The 23,672-nt window shown below is 38.8% G+C and overlaps 1 protein-coding gene across 4 annotated transcripts in view; it reads left to right on the forward strand.

Annotated features, from left to right (window-relative positions):
* Window positions 1–23,672, forward strand: part of ASXL1 (ASXL transcriptional regulator 1) — a 78,845-nt gene that overhangs the window by 45,130 nt on the left and 10,043 nt on the right. For all 4 annotated transcript variants that reach the window (XM_058685264.1, XM_058685267.1, XM_058685265.1 and 1 more), the window contains 3 exons: window positions 22,685–22,805; window positions 22,883–22,980; window positions 23,566–23,659. In XM_058685264.1, coding sequence (XP_058541247.1) covers window positions 22,685–22,805; window positions 22,883–22,980; window positions 23,566–23,659 — 313 coding nt within the window. The remainder of the gene's footprint in view (window positions 1–22,684; window positions 22,806–22,882; window positions 22,981–23,565; window positions 23,660–23,672) is intronic.

Below are 23,672 nucleotides of genomic sequence, written 5' to 3' on the forward strand. Positions count from 1 at the left end.
CTTCTCACAATAGGATATGGCAAAGGTGAGGGGCGCCTGGGTGGCTCAGTCGTTTAAGTGCGTCCTAACCGACTCTTGATTTTGGCTCAGGTCATGATCTCACAGTTGGAGAGGTATGGCAAAGGTGAAGAGATTTTACAGGTGTAATTAAAGTCCCTAGTCAGATGGCTATATCTTGAGTAGGCTTGACCCAATCAGGCAAGCCCTTTAACAGAAGACCTGAAGGTCTGAGATGGAAGAATTGAGCAATTCTTCCTGACTTTGAAGAAGCTAGCTGCCATATTGTGAGAGGGCCACATCACAAGAACTGTGGAGATCCTTAGGAGCTGAGCACAGGCCCCGCTGATCACCTGGAAAGAATTGACCTTAGTCTTACAACCACAAGAAATTGTTTTCTTCCAATAATCATGTGAGCTTGGAAAAGGACCCTGAGCTCTAGAAAAGAAAGCAGTTCAGTTGACACTTTGATTTGAAACTTGTGAGCCCTTGAGCAGAAGACCCATAAACCGTGCTTAGGCTCCTCACCCCTAGAAACTTGAGATAATAATAAATGTGTGTTGTTTTAAATCACTAAATTTGTGGTAATTTGTTACACAGCAATATAAAATTAATCTGCTAGATCGTATCTAGGATAGCCTTATTACAATTTTATCCTTTCCAGAATGGAATAGAATCATATAATATATTCCCTTTAGAGATTGGTGTTTTTCACTCATCATGGTACTTGGGATCTATCCAAGTTGTTGTGTTTATCAACACTGTTCTTTTATTGTTGAACTGGTATTCTGTTTTATGAATACCAGGTTGTTTATCCATTCTTCCAGTGAGGAACATTTAGTTGTTACTAGTTTGGGGCTATTACAAATAAAGCCACTGTGAAAATTTTCTTACAGGTTGTAGTATGAAAATAAATAGCTATGAGTGGAATTGCTGGGTTACAGGATATGTGTATGTTTCACTCTGAAAAACTGCTACACTTTTTTTCCAAAGTGGGAGTACCATTTTTCATTCCCACTAGCAGTGTTGTGAGTTGTTGTGCTTTCTCAACAGCACTTAGTATTGTTATTGTTTTCCCTTTTCTCTCTTCTAATAGATGCACAGTAATTTCAAAGACTTAATTTGTGTTTTCCTAATGGCTAATGGTGTTCAGTATCTTTTCATGTACTTACATTCCATTTCAATATCTTTTGGTGTAATTTATTTTTAAATCTTTTGCCCATTTTCTAATTGGGTTGTTTTCTTAAATTTTTTTTTTTTATTTTTTTTATTTTTATAAAATTTTTTTTTTTTCAATGTTTTTTATTTATTTTTGGGACAGAGAGAGACAGAGCATGAACGGGGGAGGGGCAGAGAGAGAGGGAGACACAGAATCGGAAACAGGCTCCAGGCTCCGAGCCATCAGCCCAGAGCCTGACGCGGGGCTCGAACTCACGGACCGCGAGATCGTGACCTGGCTGAAGTCGGACGCTTAACCGACTGCGCCACCCAGGCGCCCCTTAAATTTTTTTTTTTAATGTTTATTCATTTTGAGGAGACAGAGGGCAGGGGCAGAGAGAGAGGGGGACACAGAATCTGAAGCAGGCTCCAGGCTCTGAGCTGTCAGCATAGAGACTGACGCGGGGCTCTATACACAAGCTGTGAGATCATGACCTGAGCTGAAGTTGGACACTTAACTGAGCCACCCAGGCGCTCCTAATTGGGTTGTTTTCTTATTATTGAACTGTTTTCTTATTATTTCTCATTATTGAATTGAATTCAATTATTGAATTACTGAATTGCTCCTAATTGGGTTGTTTTCTTATTATTGAATGTATAGAGTTGTTGAGATACAAATTGTTGGATATGTGACTTGCAGATATTTTCTCAAGCCTGTAGCTTATCTTTTTATTTTCTTACGCATGTCTTTTACAGAGCAAAAATTTTAATCTTGATGAGATCCATTTTATTGATTTAAAATTTTTATTTTATATATTTTTTGTGTTTGTGTGTATCATGTCTAAGAACTCTTTGTCTAACTCTAGATGATACGAATTTCTCTTATATTTTAAGTTTTATTTTATTTTTTTAAAGAGTTTATTTTTAAGTAATCTCTATATCCAACATGGAGCTTGAACTCATGGCCCTGAGATCAAGAGTCACATGGTCCACTGACTGAGCCAGTCAATGCCCCTAAAAGTTTTATGTTTTACAAATAGGTTTGTTATTCCTTTTGTGTTAGTTTTTGAATTAGGTATAAAATTACATCAAGGTTCATTTTTTGCATTGGAATGGCCGGTTTTTGAATTACCATTTAATTGTGAAGACTATCTTTTCTCTGTTAAATTGCTTTTACAGGTCTTCAAAAACCCGTTGGCCATCATTTGTAAAAGGTTCTGCTTTTGGACTCTATTCCATTTACCCCTATGTTTGTTCCTCTGTCAGTACCATACTATTTTGATTAGTGTTACATAGTCATGATAGGATGTAAAATTAGGTGGTATGATTCCTTCAACTTTATTATTTTTCAAAATTATTAATAGCTATTCTAATTTATTTGCCTCTCTGTGTAGAATCATCTTAACTAGATCTACAAAATTTTTTTTTTTTGCTAAGATTTTAATAGTAAATAATACATTAAACCAGTAGATCAGTTTGGGGAGAATTGTTATTTTGACTGTGTTGAGTCTTCCAATCTATGGATATGGTATGTCTTTTTATTTTCTTAGATCATCTTTGATATTTTAATCAACATTTTGTTGTGTTTGTTTCTGTTTTGTTTTTGTTTGTTTTTTTTTTAGAGAGAAAGTGCATGCGAATGTGCTTGTGCAAGCGGGGGAGGGGCAGAGGGGGAGAGAGAGAATCTTAAGCAGGCTCCACACCCAGCACAGAGCCCGTCTCAGGGCTCGATCTCACAACTATCACATCATGACCTGAGCTGAAATCAGGAGTTGGATGCTCAACTAGTTGACTGAGCCATCCAGGCACCCCCAGCATTTTGTAGTTTTTACCGTACAGATTCTGTATGTGTTGTTAGATCTGTACCTCAGTATTTAATTTTGGGGGGGAGTTATTATAGATGGTATGGTGCTTTTAATTTTGATTTCTAATTACGGATTGCTAACATATAGACAGTAATGATTTTTGTGTGTTGACCTCTAGCCTGTTGAATTTGATAAACTTAGTTACTAGTTCTAGGAATTTTTCCTCTAAATTCCTTGGGATTTTCTATATAGGCCATCTTGTCATCTGTGAATAGGGCCAGTGTTATACATTCCTTCTGATCTGTCATTTTCTTCTCTTGACTGCTTTCACTGGCTAGGATTTCAGGCTCTGTGTTGAACAGCAGTGCTGTAAATGGATATCCTTGCCTTCTTCCCAGTCTTTGAGGGAAAGCATTCAGTTTTTCACCATTAGTAGGATGTTAGCTGTAGATATTTTGTGGGTATTTTGCTGTTTATCAAGTTGAGGATGTTCCCTTCTGTTCATAGTTTGTTGAAAGTTTTTATCATGAATATGTGTCAAATTTTCTCAACAATTTTTCTGCATTAATGGATATGATTGTATGTTTTTCTTTATGTCTCATTGTTTTAATTTACAATTTTCTGATGATAAATGATGATGAATACATTTTAATGTGTTTATTGGCCTTTTTTATCATCTTCCTATTTGAACGTCTAATTAAGTATTTTGCCCATTTAAAAAAGAATTTCTTTTTATTTTGTAACATTGATAAGCTTTCAGAAAAGTTTTTAAGTACAGAACAAAGAACTTCTTTTTTCCTGAACTGCTTTAGAGCCTCATGTCTTAATTCCTTACTGTTAATACTTCAGTTAAAGATATCTGTTGCACTGGGAGAATTAATATTGTTAAAATGTCCATACTACTCAAAGCAGTCTACAGGTTCAGTGCAATCACTATCAAATTACCAATAGCATTTTTCATAAAACTGAAATAAATAATACTAAAATTTGTATGGAACCAGAAAAGATCCTGAATAGCCAAAGCAATCTTGAGAAAGAAAAGTAAGCTGGAGGTACCACAGTTCTAGATTTCAAGGTCTATACTGTAGAGCTGTAGTAATAAAACAGTATGGCCCTGGCACAGAAACAGATACACAGATCAGTGGAACAGAATAGCCCAGAAATAAACCCATGATTATATGGTCAATTAATCTATGACAAAGGCCAGAATATACAATAGGAAAAAGAGTCTCCTCAATAAATGGTGCTGGTAAAACTAGACAGCTTCATGTAAAAGAGTGAAACTGGACCACTTTTTCACACTATATTCAAAAATAAACTCAAAATATATTAAAGACCTAAGTTGTGAGACCTGAAACCATAAAAGTCCTAAAAATGTCTCATATGGCAAAGGAAACAAAAACAAAACTCAACTATTGGTATTACATCAGAATAAAAAGCTTTTGCACAGTGAAGGAAACAAAAAGCCAGCCTACTGAATGGGAGAAAATATTTGCAAATGATATATCTATTAAGGGGGTTAATATCCAGAATATATGAAGAAGAGCTCAATACCAAGAAAACCAATCTGATGAAAACATGGACAGAGAACCTGAATAGACATTTTTCCCAAGGAGACATACAGGTGGCAGACAGATACATGAAGAGATGCTTAACATCACTCATCATTAGAGAAATGCAAATCAAAACCACAGTGATACACCACTTTACACCTGTCAGAATGGCTAAAATAAAAAAGACAAGAAATAAGTGTTGATGAAGATGTGGAGAAAAAGGAACTCTCCTACACTGTTGATGGGAATGTCCGCTGGCACAGCCACTGTGGAAAACGTATGGAGGTTCCTTAAAAAATTAGAAATACTATATGATTCAATAATTCTACTTAATTATCTACAATAATAGGGTATTTACCCAAAGAAAACAAAAACACTAATTCGAAAAAAATAACGCAACCTTATGTTCATATGTTCATTGCAGCATTATTTACAATAGCTAAGATATGGAAGCAAACTAAGTGTCCTGTCAGTAGACAAGTGGATAAGGAAGACATACACATGTATATACATATACAATAGAATATTATGCAGCCATAAAAAAGGATGAGATCATGCCATTTGAGACATCATGGATGGACTTAGATGGTATTATGCTAAGTAAGTCAGAGTGAGAAAGAAATACCATATAACTTCATCTCATCGAAAAACACCCAAAAAACATGAATAAACAAAAGCAAAATCGAACCTATAAAAATAGAACAAAGTGATGCTTGCCAGAGGGCAGTAGAGTGGGGAGCAAAATGGGTGGGTGGGGGGGAGTGGGAGATCTAGGCTTCTTGCCAGTTAGGGAATGAATCAGTCATAGGAATTAAAAGCACAGCATAAGGAACATTGTGATACTGTAGTAGTTAGTGATGTATGGTGACAGATGGTAGGTACACTTGTGAATATAGCATAATGTATAAACTTGTGGAATCACTGTTTTATACATCTGAAACTAATGTAACGTTGTCAACTAGACTCCGAAAAAAAAAAGGGATGTCTGTCAGCTCCATGTCCAAAACGCATCCATCAAATTCAGAAAATTACATTGAGAAATTTTTATCATCAGATTCCATTAAACTTTTGCTAATTGTCCCTGTAATATCCTTTATGCCTAAAGGTTCTAGTTTAGAATTACATGCCACCTGGGGTTGTCATAAGTCTTTGGTCTCCTTCAGTATAGAACAGTTTTTTGTTTTTTTTTTTTTAATCTTTCTTTGACTTTCATGACCTTGACCCCTTTGAAGCTTACAGACCAGTTATTTTATAGAATGTTGTTCAGTTTGGATTTTCTTGGATTTTCTTAGGTTTTCTCATGATTAGATTCAGATACGTGTTTTCATCAGATATATCAGAGAAGTGATGCTATATTCTTAGTGCATCCTGTCAAAAGGCTCATTGTTTCAATTTGTCCTATTACTAATGTCCACTTATATCACTTAGTTAAAGTAGCATTTGCTAGGCTTAATCACTGTAAAACTCTTTTTCTCCTGGGGAGAAGCTTTGAAACTCTATTATCCCATTCTCCTTCTAAATTTCAGTTTATTTATTTATATCTGTATGAAATCACAGTTTTCTGTTTTGTTCAGTGGGTTGTAATCTATAAACTATTTAAGTGTTCAAATTGTTCCTAATTTAGCTGGTGGGGATTTTGTCAATCTGGCTTCTATGTCCCTTTGACAAATTCCCATCAGTCTTGGGGTGCTGTTGCCAGAAAGATGATGTAGGTTCACTGTGTACTTTCCCTGCCCTCACCCTTACTATTAGCCATTTCTCCATGGAGCCCTGGTTCTTTTAGTATATAATGGTATCGAGAAACCAAGATTTAGGTTCTAGTGTGCTTGCTGCTATTGGGGTATTGCTGATACCAGTTCCTCTCAGTAGGAAGAGGCTAAGGAAAATCTGGGCATATTTACATACATATACATATATGCACTTACATCTATATGTCTAGCTTCATCTGAACATGTTAAAAACCATGAATTTACACCAATACCACAAATTCTAATACAAGTCCAGAGGATTCATTCTCATTTTTCTCTTTCCATATTTGTAACTGCCTTCACCAACAGTAAGAAATCTAGCTCCTATTTTTCCTGTTACTTAATATATTTTTACTAGTTTAACCCTCCATCCCCTTATATAATTTTATCTCCTCTCCCATCACTATTGCTGCCTTTCTCTGACAAAGACGTCCTCTCTACCCCTCATGGACTCCCAACACCGTATATTACATTGGTCTCCCAGGGATGATTGCTTCATTTGCTTCATGCTCTGATTGCCTACTCCAGTGCCCTCTCATATAAATGCCCTCCTCACCCCAGCTGAGCTTTGGCATCTTGCCCCTTGTCTTGTCATAGCTTCTTTGGGCATTTCACCCTTCTTGAGCTTTGACTCCGACACCATGCCATCCTTGTGCATGGAGACCTTCTGTGCCCTACTCAGGCATGGTACCCTACTCTTGGCCTCCAGGGCTCTTCTCCCCTCCCCCCCCCCCCCATCCTCCCCCTGCCCCCAGGTAAGGAAAGATTAGTTTGGGGAGGAAAGTGGCAGCTTTTCCTTTTAAAAAAATAGTTTGTCTTTTTATTTTTCATCTGTAGAGTTTTTTGTTTGTTTTTTTTTAAATACACTTTGGATGTAAGTCCTTTGTCAGATATATGTGTTGCAAATATTTTTTGCCAGTCTTTTGGCTGCCTTTTCATTTTTATTAAAGTGTGATTAGAGGTTTTCAATTTTGAGAAAGTCATTTTATCACATTAAGAAACATATAGTTAATGTTTTAGAAATCTATCCAATAACACAAATACTATATTTCTTTCTAGAAACTATATTTTTGGTTCCTGTATTTAGGTCTGTGATCTAAATTAATTTTTTTTTTCAAGTTTTTTTTTATTTAGGGGTACCTGGTTGGCTCAGTCGGTTAAGTAGGCATCTGACTCTTGATTTCGGCCCAGGTCATGATCTCACGGTTAGTAAGTTGGAGCCTTGCATCCTGCTCCATGCTGATAGCATGGAGCCTGCCTGGGATTCTCTCTCTCTGCCCCTTCCCTGCACACGTGCTCTCTCTCTCTCCAAAAAAAAAAAAAAAAACCCAAAAAAACAAAAAAACCTTAAAGCTTGCTTATTTATTTTGAGAGAGAGAAAGCATGAGTAGGGGAGGGGGCGGAGAGAGAGAATCCCAAGGAGGCTCCACACTCAGCACGGAGTCCTATGCAGGACTCAATCTCATGACCGTGAGATCATGACCTGAACTGATGTCAAGAGTCAGACAGACACCCTACTGACTGAGCCACCAGGCCCCCATTCCAAATTTTGTGGTGTAATTTGAGGTAGTAGTTCAGACTTGTGTTTTTGTTTATTTAGTTGTTTCAGTCTTATTTATTGAAATGACTTTCTTTTTTCCCCATTGAATAGTCTTGGTGCTTTTGTCAAATATCAGTTGACCCTTATATACGTAGATATGTTTTGGTATTCTATTCTGTCCCATTGATCTATTATCTTTATACCAGTGTCATACTCTCATGATTTTTAATACGTCAAGAAATCAGGTAATGTTAGTAGTATGAGTCTTCTAACTTCTTCTTTTTCAAGATTGTTTTGACTGTTCCTGGTCCTTTAAGTTTTCATATAAACTTTAAAATCAACTTGTCGGTTTTTGCCAAAACAATGCCTGTTGGGTTTTGATTGTGGTTGTGTTGAATTTGTAGATCAGTTTGTGGAAAATTAACATTTTGATGTTGATTTTTTTCCAGTCCATGAATATGGTATATCCATTGATTTAAGTAGTCTTTTTTTTTTTTTTTTCCTAGCAGTGTTTTATAGTTTCCATTGGGGTTTTGCCTGTGTTTTGAAATTTTTAAAGTGTTTTTTAATTTTGGTGCTATTGCAAGTGGAGATGATTTTGAAATTTTTTTCAGTCTTTTCTTTAATATATTCAGTTGATTCTTTAAAGACCTTAATTTTACATACTTTATCACATTATCATATTTTCTCTGTCATTCTCTACATATTTTTTTTCCTGTATCAGAGTAAGTTGCAGACATAATGTTCCTTACTAAACAAGGAAAATTCTTTCATAACCACATTGCAATGATCAGAGTTAGAGTATTAATGTTGATACAGTATTGCTTGCTGGCTCATTTGCATACTTAATTCAAATTTTTCCTGTTGTTTTATTAATGCTAATTATGAAATTCTGGTTCAGGATACATCTAATCCTGGATCAGATGGTGCATTTGTTTGTCAAGTCTCTTTCATTTCCTTTAATCTGGAAAAGTTTCCACAAATTTTGTCTTTTGTGACCTTAGTATTTTTTAAGAATACAGGTCATTCACTTTCTAGAAAGCTCCCCAAGTCTGGGTTTGTCTAATGTTTTTTCATTATTAGATTTAAGTAGTAAGCTTTTGACAGGAATACTTCAGAAGTGATGGGATTCTCAGTGCATTGTATTAGGATACAAATGATTTCTATTTGATTTCTCCTAATGATAACTTCAGTCACTTGGTTGAGGTGGGGTCTGCCATTTTCTTCACTGTAAATAATAAGTACCTTGTAAAGAGATACCTTGAGTGTATATAGTCTCATCAAACTTTCATCCATTAGTTTTAGCATCCCTTGATGAATGGGTCTTACCTGAAAGTTACTAGTCTGATGGTTGTCAAGTGGTGATTTTAAAACAATGTTTGTTTATTTTGAGAGAGAGCATATGCATGTGAGCTGGGGAGGAGCAGAGAGAGAGAGAGAGAGAGAGAGAGAGAGAGAGAGAGAGAATCCCAAGCAGGCGCCTCGCTGTCATTGCAGAGCCTGACGTGGGGTTCAGTCCTAACGAACCCTGAGATCATGACCTGAACCAAAACTGAGTCGGATGCTTATCTGACTGAGCCACCTAGGCACCCCTCAAGTGGTGATTTTTAAAATTCATTTGACATTTATTGGCATTCTACAGTAAGAAAGAGCCTTCTTTTCTCCCTCATTTGTTTATTCATTATGAATTTATGGATTGTTATTTTATTATTGAGTTATCTGTTACTGTTATTAACTTTGTTTAAAAATTTTTTTTAAATGTTTATTTTTGGGAGAGTATGAGTGGGGGAGGGGCAGAGGGAGAGAGGGAGACACACAACGTGAAGCAGCCTCCAGGCTCTGAGCTGTCAGCCTAGAGCCTGATGCGGGGCTTGAACTCACAAACTGTGAAATCATGACCTGGGCCAAAGTCGGATGCTTAACCAACTGAGTCACCCAGGTGCCCCTACTGTCATTAACTTTAATGCAGAAATTGTACAGAAGTGGCCAGCAGGACTCCCTTCAGCGTGGCTTTTGTATCCTTCTAACAGGTCCCCCTCATTCTGAACTCTTTTTCGCTTCTTTGTTTTCTGGCCCAGCCATGTGTCTGGGCTTAGCTTGTATTTTCCAGCCCCAGCTTTGGTATCAGTCATTTTCCCAGGGAGCTCAGGATCCTCAGGAGCTATACATGTACACATCTGTGTCTTTTTCTGTATTTGTCTGTTTTTACATATGTTGATTCATACTGGTACCTCTGATTCCAGTCTTTTACTGCAGGTTCATTCCAGCTTCACACCTTTCCGTATTTATAATTAGCCGCTCCAACAGTGAGAATCCTGGCTCCCATGATCTACTTTATTATCAGCTCATTTGCTCAAGTCAGAATACATCTAATGGTTTCAGAATTGCCATTCCATTCCACTCTGAAAAGCAAATCTATTAAAAGGAGAGCTTACTATTTATCATTTATTTAGTTCTTTAGCCCAAGTGTACATAGTTAAAATAGTGTGTTCAAAAGTTACTTGGGTTAGATTCACCCCTGCCCTTCTTCAGTGTGGTTCTGTTAGTCATTTGAAATACTTTAAAGTTTTCTGCAAATATGTATCACAATAATTTCTCTTTTCAAAGCTGTGGGAAAACAGGCACTCAGACATTGCTGTTATGAACACAAATCCACTAAACTTTTTCCAGGGGAATTTGGTACTGTTAACAAAATTTCATTTACATTTAACCTTTGACTCAGCATTTCTACTTCTTCAGGAATTTACCCTGAAGAGGCACCTTTAATAATACAAAAGTACAGAGTCATGAGGTTATTCAAGACAGTAATATTTCTTTGTGAAATATTAAAAGCCACCTAAATGCCAGTACATGGGGGAATGTTTGCATAAATTTTGGTACATGTGTATGGTGAAGTTTTATGCAGCTGCGAAGAGAATGAAGGTTATCTATGTAGTGATTGAGTGATTTCCAGGATATATGGTTAAGTGAAAAAAAATATTGTCTGTGGCATACAATTTGTCTGATGATAAAAGGGGAATAAAATAGATGTGTATATTATCATTTGTTCAGAAAAGAAACACAAGAGAAATAAACCAGAAACTAATGGGATTGATTCCCTAACGGGGTGGGTAAGAATGGAGTGGGAAGTTGGTGGGGTGGGAAGAGAAGGGAATGAGGGTAGTGTTAATTCTCTGAGTGTAACCTTTTAAATAGTTTTGACTTTTATAGCCATGCTGTGTTTCATATACTTACAAATAAATACATAATAAAGATGAGGGATAAAAACCAAAATGGATTACAAATAGAAAAGATGAAGCTAATGCTTTTTAACAGCTATGAAGTTCTTCTTGATGTGGTCAAACACATCAGTTTCAGTCTTCCTTCTTTTTTTTTTTTTTTTTTTTTTTTAAGTTTATTTATTTATTTTGAGAGAGAGAGAGAGAAAGAAAGAGAGGGAGGGGCAGAGAGGGAGAAAGAGAATCCCAAGCAGACTCTGCAGGTCCCGACTCAGGGCTCAATCCCAAAGTTGTGAGATCATGACCTGAGCCGAAATCAAGAGTTGGATGCTTAATCGACTTCCACCCAGGTGCCCCTTCAGTCTTCTTCTGAAGGTTAGTCCTGGAACTGTTCTTTCTCCTATTCCTGGTATGTTTGGGGCGGGGGGGGGGGGGGGGGCGGGCAACTGTCCTGAGAAATTTCCTGGGGCACAGGACTTTTAGTGCTGAAACTGGGAAAGTCCCAGGCATATGGGGGTAAGTTGGTTACCCTGTTTGACATACACATAGCTGTTTACCTGGGGTTTCCCTTCATCATCACCTTGGAAATTCTTTTCACCTGTATTCTGTGATATATTCTCTTTCCTAGATCTTGAGCAGGTATCATTTTGTTATGGTTTAGTTTGGTTTGTTTTTTATTATTTATTTGTGTAATATAGATTCTCCAGTTACTTCCTGAGAATAGGTGCATAGGAGGTAAAAGTATTTGAAGCCTTACATATCTTTATTCTGTATTCCATACTGGATTATTGGTTTGACTTAAGAATTTTAGAAGAGGGGTGCCTGGCTGGCTCAGTCAGAAGGGCATGTGACTCTTGATCTTGGGGGTCATAGGTTTGAGCCCCATATTGAGTGTAGAGATGAAGATTACTTAAAAAGAATTTTAGAAAATATTACATTCTTCAAAATGGCTCTTGAAGAAGCATGATACCATTCTGATTCCTTTGTATGTGATGTGTTCTCTCTGAATGGAAGATTTTAGGATCTTTTTTTCATTCATTGTGTAAGGGCATTTTGCCTTATTAAACCTGGAAACTCAGGTCTTTTCATTTTGGGAAAACTGTCTTTTCTATTTTCTCTTGGAACTTCTATTTGATGTGGGACTTTCTTGATGATTTTCTTTTTCTTCTGAGTCAGTTCTTTGGGAAATAACCTGTTTGTTGTTGCTGGGGGGTTTGTTTTGTTTTGTATCATTTTATATTTCTAGCAGATTACTCACATTCTCTGATGTTCCTTTATTATTTTTTTTAAAATAGCATTCTGGGGCGCCTGGGTGGCTCAGTCGGTTGAGTGTCCGACTTCGGCTCAGGTCATGATCTCATGGCTTGTGGGTTCAAGCCCCGAGTCGAGCTCTGTGCTGACAGCTCAGAGCCTGGAGCCTGCTTCAGATTCTGTCTCCGTGTCTCCGTGTCTCCGTGTCTCTCTCTCTCTCTCTCTCTCTCTCTCTCTCTCTCTCTCTCTCTCAAATATGAATAAACATTTTAAAAAATTAAAAAAAAATAGCATTCTGTACTTTTTGTTTTGGGGCTCTTTGAGAACATTTACTGTAAAATCTTCATTATCTCTGCTTCCTTTCAAGTCCTTTTGTTTTTGGTGGTTATGTTTCATCTGACAGTTGTGCTCAGATCTCTGGTGGCCCTTGACAGGTCATACGTGGTGAGAGGACTGGCAGATTCTGTGCTTGTGGACACTATTTGTTGGCTGGGATGGAGAGTGGGGACCCAGATGCTTTTTTGAGATCCACAGTTATCTACTTGAAGGTATTTTCTCTTAGGCTAGTCACTTTTTCCAGGAAGAGAAATCCTCTCCTCTCTTGCCCGCTAGCTGAGAGCAGGGCAGGGCTGGGATTGTGGGGCCGCCACTGTTTGGAGAGCTTTGGGAGCCAGGTTGGGGAAGGGAGCTGATGGTATCACTGTTTTGTATGTGGTCTTTGACTTACTGCTCCTGTTTAGGGCGTGGCACCTCATTTCCTCCCTGACTCCTTGAGCTGGAGTCTTCTATTCTGGACCCTCCATGGTTGAATCCAACTAGAATATAAATCTGTTTTCTTCTGAAGCCAGAGAAGAGTATAGCCTGACTGGGGACAGAGAGGGGACCTGAGGTGTCCAACTTCTGGTTCAGACTTCCAGCTAGTTCTCAAGTCTTAGTTCCTATGGCTTGCCTCTGTGTGGAGTGGTTCCTGGTACTTTTAATCACTGTCCTCTTAGGGGTTTTGCAGTACTAATTGGCGGCTTTTTGGATTTTCCCTCTGCAGCTTCGGACTTCAGCTTTCTTCTCCCTGCTGAGTCCATTACTTCCTCTCTTCCTGCTATCCATCTTCCAGAATTCTGTTGACATCTCTCATCTGCTGCCTTTTTCCTCCCCCTTTCCCTTTGTCCATTTATACCTTTATTTTTTTTCCCTTATAGTCATTCTAATGGGGCTTCAGGAGGATGCAAAGAATTGTGTCCATTTTTGCCATGTTTAAATGGAAGCTCAGGTCTTTGTGCAGAGAAGATGGGAAATGACCTTGACTTCCATGCCTCCATGCCAGAACAGACCCCTATCCCTCCACCTGCCACCCAGGACCTATGACCCTTGTTCCTTCCCAGTAGCAACCATTGTTACTAATGTGTGTCCTTCGCATTCATGTGGATCCATTAAAAATGTGTAGTCTGGGGGCGCCGGGGTGGCGCAGTCGGTTAAGCGTCTGACTTCAGCCAGGTCACGATCTCGCACTCCGTGAGTTCGAGCCCCGCGTCGGGCTCTGGGCTGATGGCTCGGAGCCTGGAGCCTGTTTCCGATTCTGTGTCTCCCTCTCTCTGCACCTCCCCCGTTCATGCTCTGTCTGTCTCTCTCTGTCCCAAAAATAAATAAAAAACGTTGGAAAAAAAAATTTTTTTAAAATAAAAAATAAAAATAAAAATGTGTAGTCTGTTTATATAGGTGTATTTTTTATTTCTTTCAACTCCTGTTGAATAGTGTATCATACCAATATACCTAATGTTACTTATCCAGTCCCTTATTATGGATGTTTATGTTTTTTACTATTACAAATACCACTGCAGTAATAACCTTTTTACTTTTGTAGTCTCCATATGCAAATGCATGAGAATTTTTCTAGAGGACTACTTACCTTGACATTTTAATGGGTAAAATGGAGGTGATTTGGAGGCTTTCTCTGAGGCTTTGAGGAAAACATTTTATTTAATTTGCTTTACATTTTATTTTATAACTATGGTGAGAAGTAGAATTATAAAACTTCCAAATCTTTTAAAAAAACTGTACTGAGAAACATGCTTTCTTTACTGTCTGTATTATTAACAATTCTGAAATCTAAAATATTTTGAGAACTGGAAAATTTTTTTCCTAACTCATTTGGCAGTAAACTTGACCAGTCTTAAACTCCTTTGGTAGCCAAACTCTGATCCCGACTGACAAAGCTATTTATTTTAGTTGGTATGAGCATACATGTTATTTCGAAAAATATTAATGTGTGTTAATATATGATACATTAAAACTATATGCACTATATTACCACCCAAAATTCAAGAAATCTTGAATTCTAAAACCTATCTAGATCTAAGGGTTTCAGGGGAGGGATCATGGGCCTGTGGTCAAGTCATAATCAACTGGAAACTTTGCAGTGGTGGGTGGCAAATCATAGATGAGAATTTATTTCTCGTTGATGGAAACTTTTTTTTTTGTCCTTAAGAAGAACTCAGTTTTTTTTTTTTCTCTTTAAACTGTGTTCCAAGAGTGTTCATTTTTAAAATAACAGCTCTTTTCTTTCTTTGACAGCTATAATAGTGAAATTGCTTGTGATAATGCAAATGGATTTCAAATTCAATAGAACTTTTTTTACATTAAGTATTTTAAAAAATGATGAAGCCTTTTTTCAAGCATACATGGAGTTTACTTTGCTAACTTTAATTCTTCTTTAGGATTCATATAACAAAATTAAAACATCGTTAACAGACCATAGCCTCCATTGTCTAAAGTTGAATTTTACCTTTGGATCTATAAACTTTCTGTACACATAAATAGTTTTTATGTGGTATTTACAAATTCTCATTAAATTCATTCATGTTTTCAGAACTGTTGGTTAAATTTAGTAAGACTTTTTTTTTTAATGTTTATTTTTAAGATCGCGCAAGCGGGAGAGGGGCAGAGAGGAGGACAGAGGATTTGAAGCAGGCTGACTGTAGAGTCAAGAAAAATTATGTTTTATTGGAATTTTATTGAATCTACAAATCAGTTTGGGGAGAATTGACATCTTTACAATGTTGAGTTTTCTTAATATAGAAGATGGTGTGGCTCTCCATTTTTTTAAAGTTTATTTTTGAGAGAGAGAGCATGAATTGGGGGAGGGGCAGAGAGAGAGGGGGACAGAGGATCTGAAGCAGGCTCCACGCTGACAGCACTGAGCCTGACACAGGGCGGGACTCGAACTATGAACTGGGAGATGATGACCTGAGCCAAAATCCAATGCTCAACTGACTGAGCCAGCCAGGAGCCCCATCCATTTTTAAACCTTTCTCCATAAAGTTTTGTTTTCTTCGTTAGATGATTGTATTTCACAAAATTCTTTTGTGAAATTTGCCCCTGATTAACTTATATTCTTTGTTCTTATAAATTACATTTTTTTCATATAAAAATTTTTAAGTTTATTTTTGAGAGAAAGAGAGAGAGTGGGGGAGGGGCAGAGAGAGAATCCCAAGCAGGCTCTGTGCTGACAGTGCAGAGCCTGATGTGGGGCTCAATCCCACAACCATAAGATCATGACCTGAGCTGAAACCAAGAGTCAGACGCTTAACTGACTAAGCCACCCAGGCACCCCTATAAATTCCATTTTCTAATTGGTGATATTACTGCTAATGTTGGAATCGCTGGAGTTTTTAATATGATCTTGAATCTTAACAACCTCGCTGAATTTCTTACTGGTCTGAATTTCTTGGTTTCTCAGTATAGATAATTATACTGTCCAGAAATTAGAACACTTTGTCTCTTCTACTCTCTCTCTCTTTTTTAAAGTATTATTAGGAATTGTAGTTAGTACACTGCTGAGTGGTCGGCATGCTCTTAGTTTTTAATAATTTATATTAAGCAACTGTTAGATGAGCCTTTCCTAAGAAACCATACTCCTTTCTTGCTCAGGATATGTTTATCGTTTCCACAAAGCAAAGGCATAACTGAGATTTGCTTATCTTTTTTTTCCGGTTGAGAACCTAATCTTGGGCAGTTAAAACTTCATCAGTTTTGGGGTGCCTGTGTGGCTCAGTAGGTTAAGTGTCTGACTTTAGCTCAGGTCATGAAATTGTGCTTCACGAGTTCGAGCCCTACGTCGGGCTCTGTGCTGACAGCCCGGAGCCTGGACCCAGCTTCAGATTCTGTGTCTCCCTCTCTCTCTGCTCCTCCCCTACTGGTGCTCTGTCTCTGTCTCTTAAAAATAAACATTAAAAAATTTTTAAAAAAACCAAAAAACTTCATCATCTTTTTTTTTTTTTTTTTTTTTAAAGCAATCTCTACACCCAATGTGGTGCTCAAACTCACGACTTGAGATCAAGAGTTGCATTGTTCTTCTGACTGAGCCAGCCAGGCGCCCCAAAACCTCATCGGTTTAAATTTTAGTGGTCCATTTTATTCATGTTTGTGGCTTGTTATATTCACGGTGCCTTTTATTTTTTTAAACTCTGACTTGGGGCACCAGGCTGGCTTAGTTGGTAGAGTGCGACTCTTGATCTTGAGGTTGTAAGTTTAAGCCCCATGTTGGGGGTAGAGAGTCTTTAAAAAAAAATTAAAAAAATAAAATATCTGACTTATGGGAAAATATTCAGGTTTATTTATTTATTATTATTTTCACCATTAGCCTCTTTTCTAGTTGCCTTGCCAAACTAATACACTTCCCGTGTTTTTATTTTATTTATTATTATTGTTTTTTTGTTTGTTTACTTGTTTGTTTGTTTATTTGGAAGAGAGCAAGAGTGGGCAGGGGAGGGGCAGAGAGAGAGAGAGAGAGAGAGAGAGAGAGACAATCTTAAGCAGGCTCTAGCAGAGCCTAACTTGGGGCTTGATCTCACGACTGTGAGATCATGACCTGAGCTGAAATCAGGAGTTGGATGCTTAACCAACTGAGCCATCCAGGTGCCCTGATACATTCCATGTTTTAAAAACCCTTATTTGTGTTAGGAGGTGAATATGGGTAAAAAGTATAGGCAAGTATTCTTTGTGCTGTTTTTACTGTTTCAGCTTTTTTGTATATACAAAATTATTTCCAAATGAAAGTGTTTAAAATGTATTTGTAAAAGTAACACATGCTCATGATCAGTATTTAAAAGTATCTGGAACAAAGAATTCCTACAGCTATAACAAAAAGACAACTCAATTTAAAAATGAGCAAAAGACTTGAACAGACACTTCAAAAAGGAAGATAGGAGAATGGCCAATAGCATATAAAAAAGTGTTCAATGTCTTTAGTCATTAGAAAAATGAAAAACTTAAACCACAGTGAGGTACCACTGCATCCCACCAGCATGGCTAAAGTAAGATTGATGACCCAAATGGTGAGGATGTGGAGGGTCTGGAACTCCATACAGTGCTGCTGGGAGTGGAAATCTGTGGAAATGTCTGGAAGTTGTTTTTCTTTTTAATCATTCATCCCATACCAAGCAATTCTGTTCCTGAATATTTACTCACAAGAGATAAAAAACCTGTCCAGAAAAAGGGGTGTGCAAGAATGTTTGTGGTAGCTTTATTAATAATTGCCAAAATCTGGAAATAATGCTGATGTCCTTTGATGAGAGAATAGACAGACACATGGTTGTATATGACCACTACTCTGTAATAACAAATAATGACCTGATGCCTGTGGCCACACGGATGAATTTCATCAACATTAGACTGAGCAAAAGAAGCCAGGGACAAAAGAATATGTACTGTATGATTCTATTTCCATGAAGACCACGAACAGGCAAAAGTAATTTTTGGTGATAGAAATAAGAATAATAATTGTGTCAATGGGTGGGAGAGGCAATGTAGAGTTGGGGTTGGCTAGGAAGGGGCACAAAGGAACTTTTAGGGATGTTGGACATGTTCTGTATCTTGATATGCATTTGTCAGACTCATCAGATAGTATACGTAAGATATGTGTTTTACTGTGTAAATTATACCTCATTTTAAAAAGTAAGAAAAAGGACACACAGGGTGTATACATTGATCCAAGAACATTCTCGTATATTAAAATGCAATGCAGTTATCATATTCAGAAAATGTAACATTATTGCAGCCTTGCTGTATGTACTATGCAGTCACATTTAAATACCCCAATATTGTCTTTTATAACTTTTTTTTTTTTTTTTTTTTTTTTTAGAGAGAGAGAGTGGGGAAGGAGGGGGAGAGGGAGAGAATCTTTTTTTTTTTTTAATTTTTTAATGTTTATTTTTGAGAGACAGAGCATGAGCATGAGCAGGGGGAGGGCAGAGAGAGAGGGAACACAGAATCAGAAGCAGGCTCCAGGCTCTGAGCCGTCAGCACAGAGCCCGACGTGGGGCTCGAACTCTTGAACTATGAGATTATGACCTGAGCCGAAGTCAGATGCCTAACCAACTGAGTCACCCAGGTGCTGAGAGAGACAGAGAGACAGAGCAAAAGACAGAGACAGGAGAGAGAGGAGAGACAGGAGAGACAGAGAGGGACGGGGCGGGGGGGGGGGGGGGAGAGAGAGAGAGACAGAGAGAGAGAGAGAGAGAGAGAGAGAGAGAATCCTAAGCAGGTCCCATGCTCAGTGTGGAGCCTGATGCAGGGTTTGATCCCACAATCTTAGGATCATGACCTGAGCCAAAATCAAGAGTTGGACACTCAACCAACTGAGCCACCCAGGCGCCCCTTTCATAACATTTTTTGTTTTTAAATGTTTACTTATTTATTTTGAGAGAGCAAGCATATGCGTGCACACACGGGAGAGGCAGAGAGAAAGAGAGGGAGAGAGAGAATCCCAAGCAGGCTCCTTGCTGTCAGCACAGAGGCTGACATGGGACTCGATCTAATGAGCCTGAGGTCATGACCTGAGCCAAAATCAAGAGTTGGGTGCTTAACTGACTGAGCCATCCAGGCATCCTGCTTTCGTAACATTTTTAGTATTCAGGTTTCAGTGAAGGATCCCTTATTACCTGTTAATTTCTTTAAACACAGTTTCTTGATAGAAAATATCCTTGTGAAAAAAAAAAAAAAAACCCAAAAACAAAAAAACAAAACAGTCTTGAGTCCTAAGGCATATTATCTGATGCCTATAATTCTCAGCCCATTTCATTTTTGTCAGACATCTACAGTTAATGTTTGGAAAGTTATGGTGTCAAACGTGTAGAGTTTATAAAATGGAAAGATTAAGGATTTTTAAAAAGGCAGAATTAGAATTGCTAATCTTTCATTTTCTTAAAAGTTGTTCTGTTTGCATTTTACAGAAAATATGGCTTTAGAAACTTGGGATGGTAGTTTGAATTGCAAACAAATGGGCAGTATTTCTGTTTGTTTAATTAATGAGATTTGTAATCAACACTAGGTTCCCCTAGACTCTAGGGCCTCTGGAAAGGAAATTAGCTTTTAGTGACTTACTTGCCAGAGAAGCATTTAGCATTATAATTTTTCTTTTTTAATGTTATTTTCTTGATCACAAAAGCCAATATACATTAATTGTAGAAAATACCTCGTGTCAAAAAGAAAGTCCTTACAACTCTGCCACCTAGAGGTAGCGATGACTAACATATGTAAGGAATATCATTAATATCATTGTTCTTGTCTTTTGTTTATGCAAACACATTCACACAATTTTTTTAAAAACAGATGATGGAATCATACCATATGGATTTGCTTAATTCACTTGCTGTATCATCATTTCTTGTCATTAAATACCCTGCAGCTTTATTTCAAATGACTGTCTATGGTAGTGTTCCTTGATGGAAATACTGGAATTATTTTTTGTTTTAAAACTTTTTTATTGTAGAAATATAAGAGTAAACTGCTTACAACATAAATGTTCAGCTTGATGAATGTTGTAAAGTAAACATCCTTGTAACTGCCACACAGATCAAGACATCAAGCGTGGCCAGCAGCCCCCAGAACCCTTTCCCACTCACAGCTCCCTTCTTCCCCTCAAAGGTAGTAGCTACTATCCTTTTTAGAAGTTCTATTTTTGTTTTTCCTTATTGTTTCCCACCTGTGTTTGCATCCCCAAGAGTGTAGTTTATTTTTGCCTGTTTTTGGAACTTCTTACAAATGGAGTCATTACAGTGTGCTCTCTTTTGTGATTGGCTTCTTTCATTCAACATTTTGTTTTTAAAATTCATCCATATTGTTGTAGTGGCGGTAGTTCATTCATTTTTCATTGTATACTACCATGTTTTGATTCTACTGATGATGGGCATTTTGGTTATTTATAGACCAGGTTACAAATGTTGCTGCTCTGAACACTGGATCTGCTTCACGGTGTGTGTGTGTGTGTGTGTGTGTGTGTGTGTGCGTGTGTGTGCGTGTGCGCGCGCGCGTATTTCTCTAGAGAATCACATGTAGGACTGACATTGCTGTGTTGTGGGATGTTTGTACCTTCAACTGTGCCCATAATGCCAAACTATTCTCAGATGGTTGGATCAGTTTTCATTGTGCCCATTCCTCATCCTCATTAGCACTCCTTGGTATGGTTAACTTTCATTTTAACCATTCTTATGGGTGTGTTGATATCTCATTGTGGCCTTAATTTGCATTATAATGTGTTTTCCTTATTGTTAGTGAGGTTAAAGAGGTTTAGGTGTGAATGTTGTTCATTTGGATATCCTATTTGGGACAGTGCTTTAATTCATGGTCTTTTGCCTACTCTTTTCCTGGGTTCTGTTTTCTTCTTGATTTATGTAATCTAGATACATGTTCTTTATTGGTTGTATCTTCTCCAACTCTGTAGGTAGTTTGCCCTTTTTACTTCATTAATGGTGTCTTTTGTGGAATAAAGGATCTTAATTTTAATGTAGTTCAATTGATTGACTTTCTCTTTTTAAGGATTCATGCTTTTCATGTCCTGTGTAGTCTTAGAAATGGAAGCGTTGGGTTAAGAGGACTTGAGATTTTCGTTTACAGCTTACTCTCCCACTGGTAGCACATGAACCTTTGATACCATTTTCACTCTCACCAAGAATGTAGGCACGATTCCTTCACACTTACTAGAACTGGAGTTCTGGGGTCAGTTTTGCCCTTGTAACAGACCTCCTTGATTTATTATCTTCGTTTGCTCGTGAGACTCAAAGAGCAGGTTTGGTTCATCATTCTATGCACATGGCAGCCATTAAGCATAATTCCAAGATTAACACTAAAAATATTCTTTAGCTTTTGATTCTGAGGAGCATTTAGAGCTGGCAGGAAAAGAAATAAAGATCTAACATGCCATTTTCTTTTTTATTAATTTAGGCAACATGATTTTGGCTTAAATTAATGGAAATGATGAAGATTTAATACAAGGGGTCAAGGGACCCATGAAATTGATGAGTTAGAATTGTGTAGCTTTCCTTTATAAATTTCTGGTGTGTTTGTAAGAGGTAGAATCATGATTTTATCTGCTCTTCTTCACACACTTTATTCAAAGAAGAAGACCTCCTTGTCCTGATGCATCTCTGTTCCTCCTCTCCTCAGCCCCCAGTATTCATTCAGAGTCCTTCCTAATTGTGAGGTGGAAGGTGGCCCCTTGGTGTTCCCTGGGTTGGCGGTGGAGTTGAACTAAGACTCTGCCACAGAGCCTGTTCTCCATTAGGAGAATAAATCAGGAGTGGAGCTCTCCTGCACTCTGGCCTGCTTTCCTTGAACTCATGGTTTAGGTGGCCAGCACTTTCCCTGGGCCTCACCACAGTCCCAAGTCCTCTTCCTGCCTGCAGACTTCCCAACGTTGCCAGAATGAAATTCCTGCGGCTCACATCGTGCCCCTCTCAGCGCCCTTCAGAGACTCGCAGATAGTCAGAATCTTGGTCCCGCAGCACAGCGTCTCATCATTTACCTGGTTGCTCGCTCTTGAGCCTTATGCACCCAGTCCTCCAGGTGCTTGTTGAAATCTGTGCTTTCCTTGCATTTGGAATCTTCTCCCTCCTGTCTCCTACTGCCAAACCATCCACCTGCTAGCTTAATGCTAGTTTAACTTTTAAAACTCAGCTTAAGAGACACATCTCCCTGCAGGCCTTACCTCCGTGCCGTCTTTCCTCCGGCTAACTGAGTTAGGTGTCCCCTCTTCCGGACTGCCCCAGCTCTCTCTGTACGTCTGTTGCTGTGCTTTGTATTGTAGTAGATTTCATTTTCTTTCCTGCTCCTTTGAGTTCCTTGAGGGCAGGACCCTGATTCTCCCTCCTTATACACCACCCCCCACCAGGAACTAGCATGGTGTAGCTTATAGGGGGCACCCCATAAATGTTTAATGAGTGAGTGAACGTGAAATTGTGTCTGACTTTCGTGACGCACGTATGAAAAGAACTTGCAGAGAAAGAGGTCAGTTAGAACGGGATAGGAACTTATCAGTATTCTAAATCTCTCTTCTCCAAAAGCAGTGCGCATTTAGGAGTGACTGCTGTGCCTGTAGCATCTGTCGGGTTTTGCTCACCTGAGTTGTGCCTTGCTGTCACAGAAGGATGCCCTGCAGTGGTCTCGCAGTCCGGCTGCAGTGGAGGGAGAGGAGCCAGAGGACACAGCCGACGCGGAGAGCTGTGGGTCTAACGAAGCCAGCACTGTGAGTGGTGAAAACGATGGTAAGTACCCTTCACAGGATGGGCCAGGAGCTGCAGGCAGCTTGCTAGAGACTAACCTTCACTTCCCCCTCTTCCAGTTTCTCTTGATGAAACGTCTTCGAACGCATCCTGTTCTGCAGAATCTCAGAGCCGGCCTCTTTCCAATCCTAGGGACAGCTACAGAGCTTCCTCACAGGTAGGGAGGAGAGTCGGTGGCTAGGCTGGGGCTAGTTGGGGCCAGGCAGGAGATAGGACTCTTCTGTGTTAACTGTGAGCGTGTAGGGAGAGTGGAGCAAATCAGTTTGGTCTTCACCTGTTGGTACAGTTCAGAGTGGGCCATAGGAAAAGTGGGCTGTGGATCTGAGAGCAGAGTGGTTTGTTTTTCTTCATTACCACAGATAATATAGTTTGCCTCCTACTTCTGACAAACACAGGAATATCTGGGACGGGGAAGGCACAGTGTAGAGTGGGGAGCAAATGAGCTTGGGAGTCAGCACTTGGAATTATGGCCCTGCTGCTCACCAGCTTTGGGACCTTGGGCAAATTCCTTATCTGTAAAACAGGGTAACAGTACAGTACACTCAGCCTGGAGTGGTAGTTGGCAAGGTGCTGGCCACGGCTCAGTAACACGAGTCAGTGCCGCTCCCCCATCACATGCCCGAGCTGGTTGACTATATGAACTCTGTTGTACGAGATGGTGGGTGGAAACGTGGTGGAGAGGGACCACTCTTGTGGCCCTGCAGGTGACTCGGGCTCCTTTTGTCATCCCTCGGCGATACAGGCAAACAAGCAAAAGAAAAAGACTGGGGTGATGCTGCCTCGAGTTGTTCTGACTCCTCTGAAGGTAAACGGGGCCCACGTGGAATCTGCATCAGGTATGTGCAACCT

Source organism: Neofelis nebulosa, chromosome 9 (genome assembly GCF_028018385.1).
Source record: "Neofelis nebulosa isolate mNeoNeb1 chromosome 9, mNeoNeb1.pri, whole genome shotgun sequence".
NCBI lineage: Eukaryota > Metazoa > Chordata > Mammalia > Carnivora > Felidae > Neofelis > Neofelis nebulosa.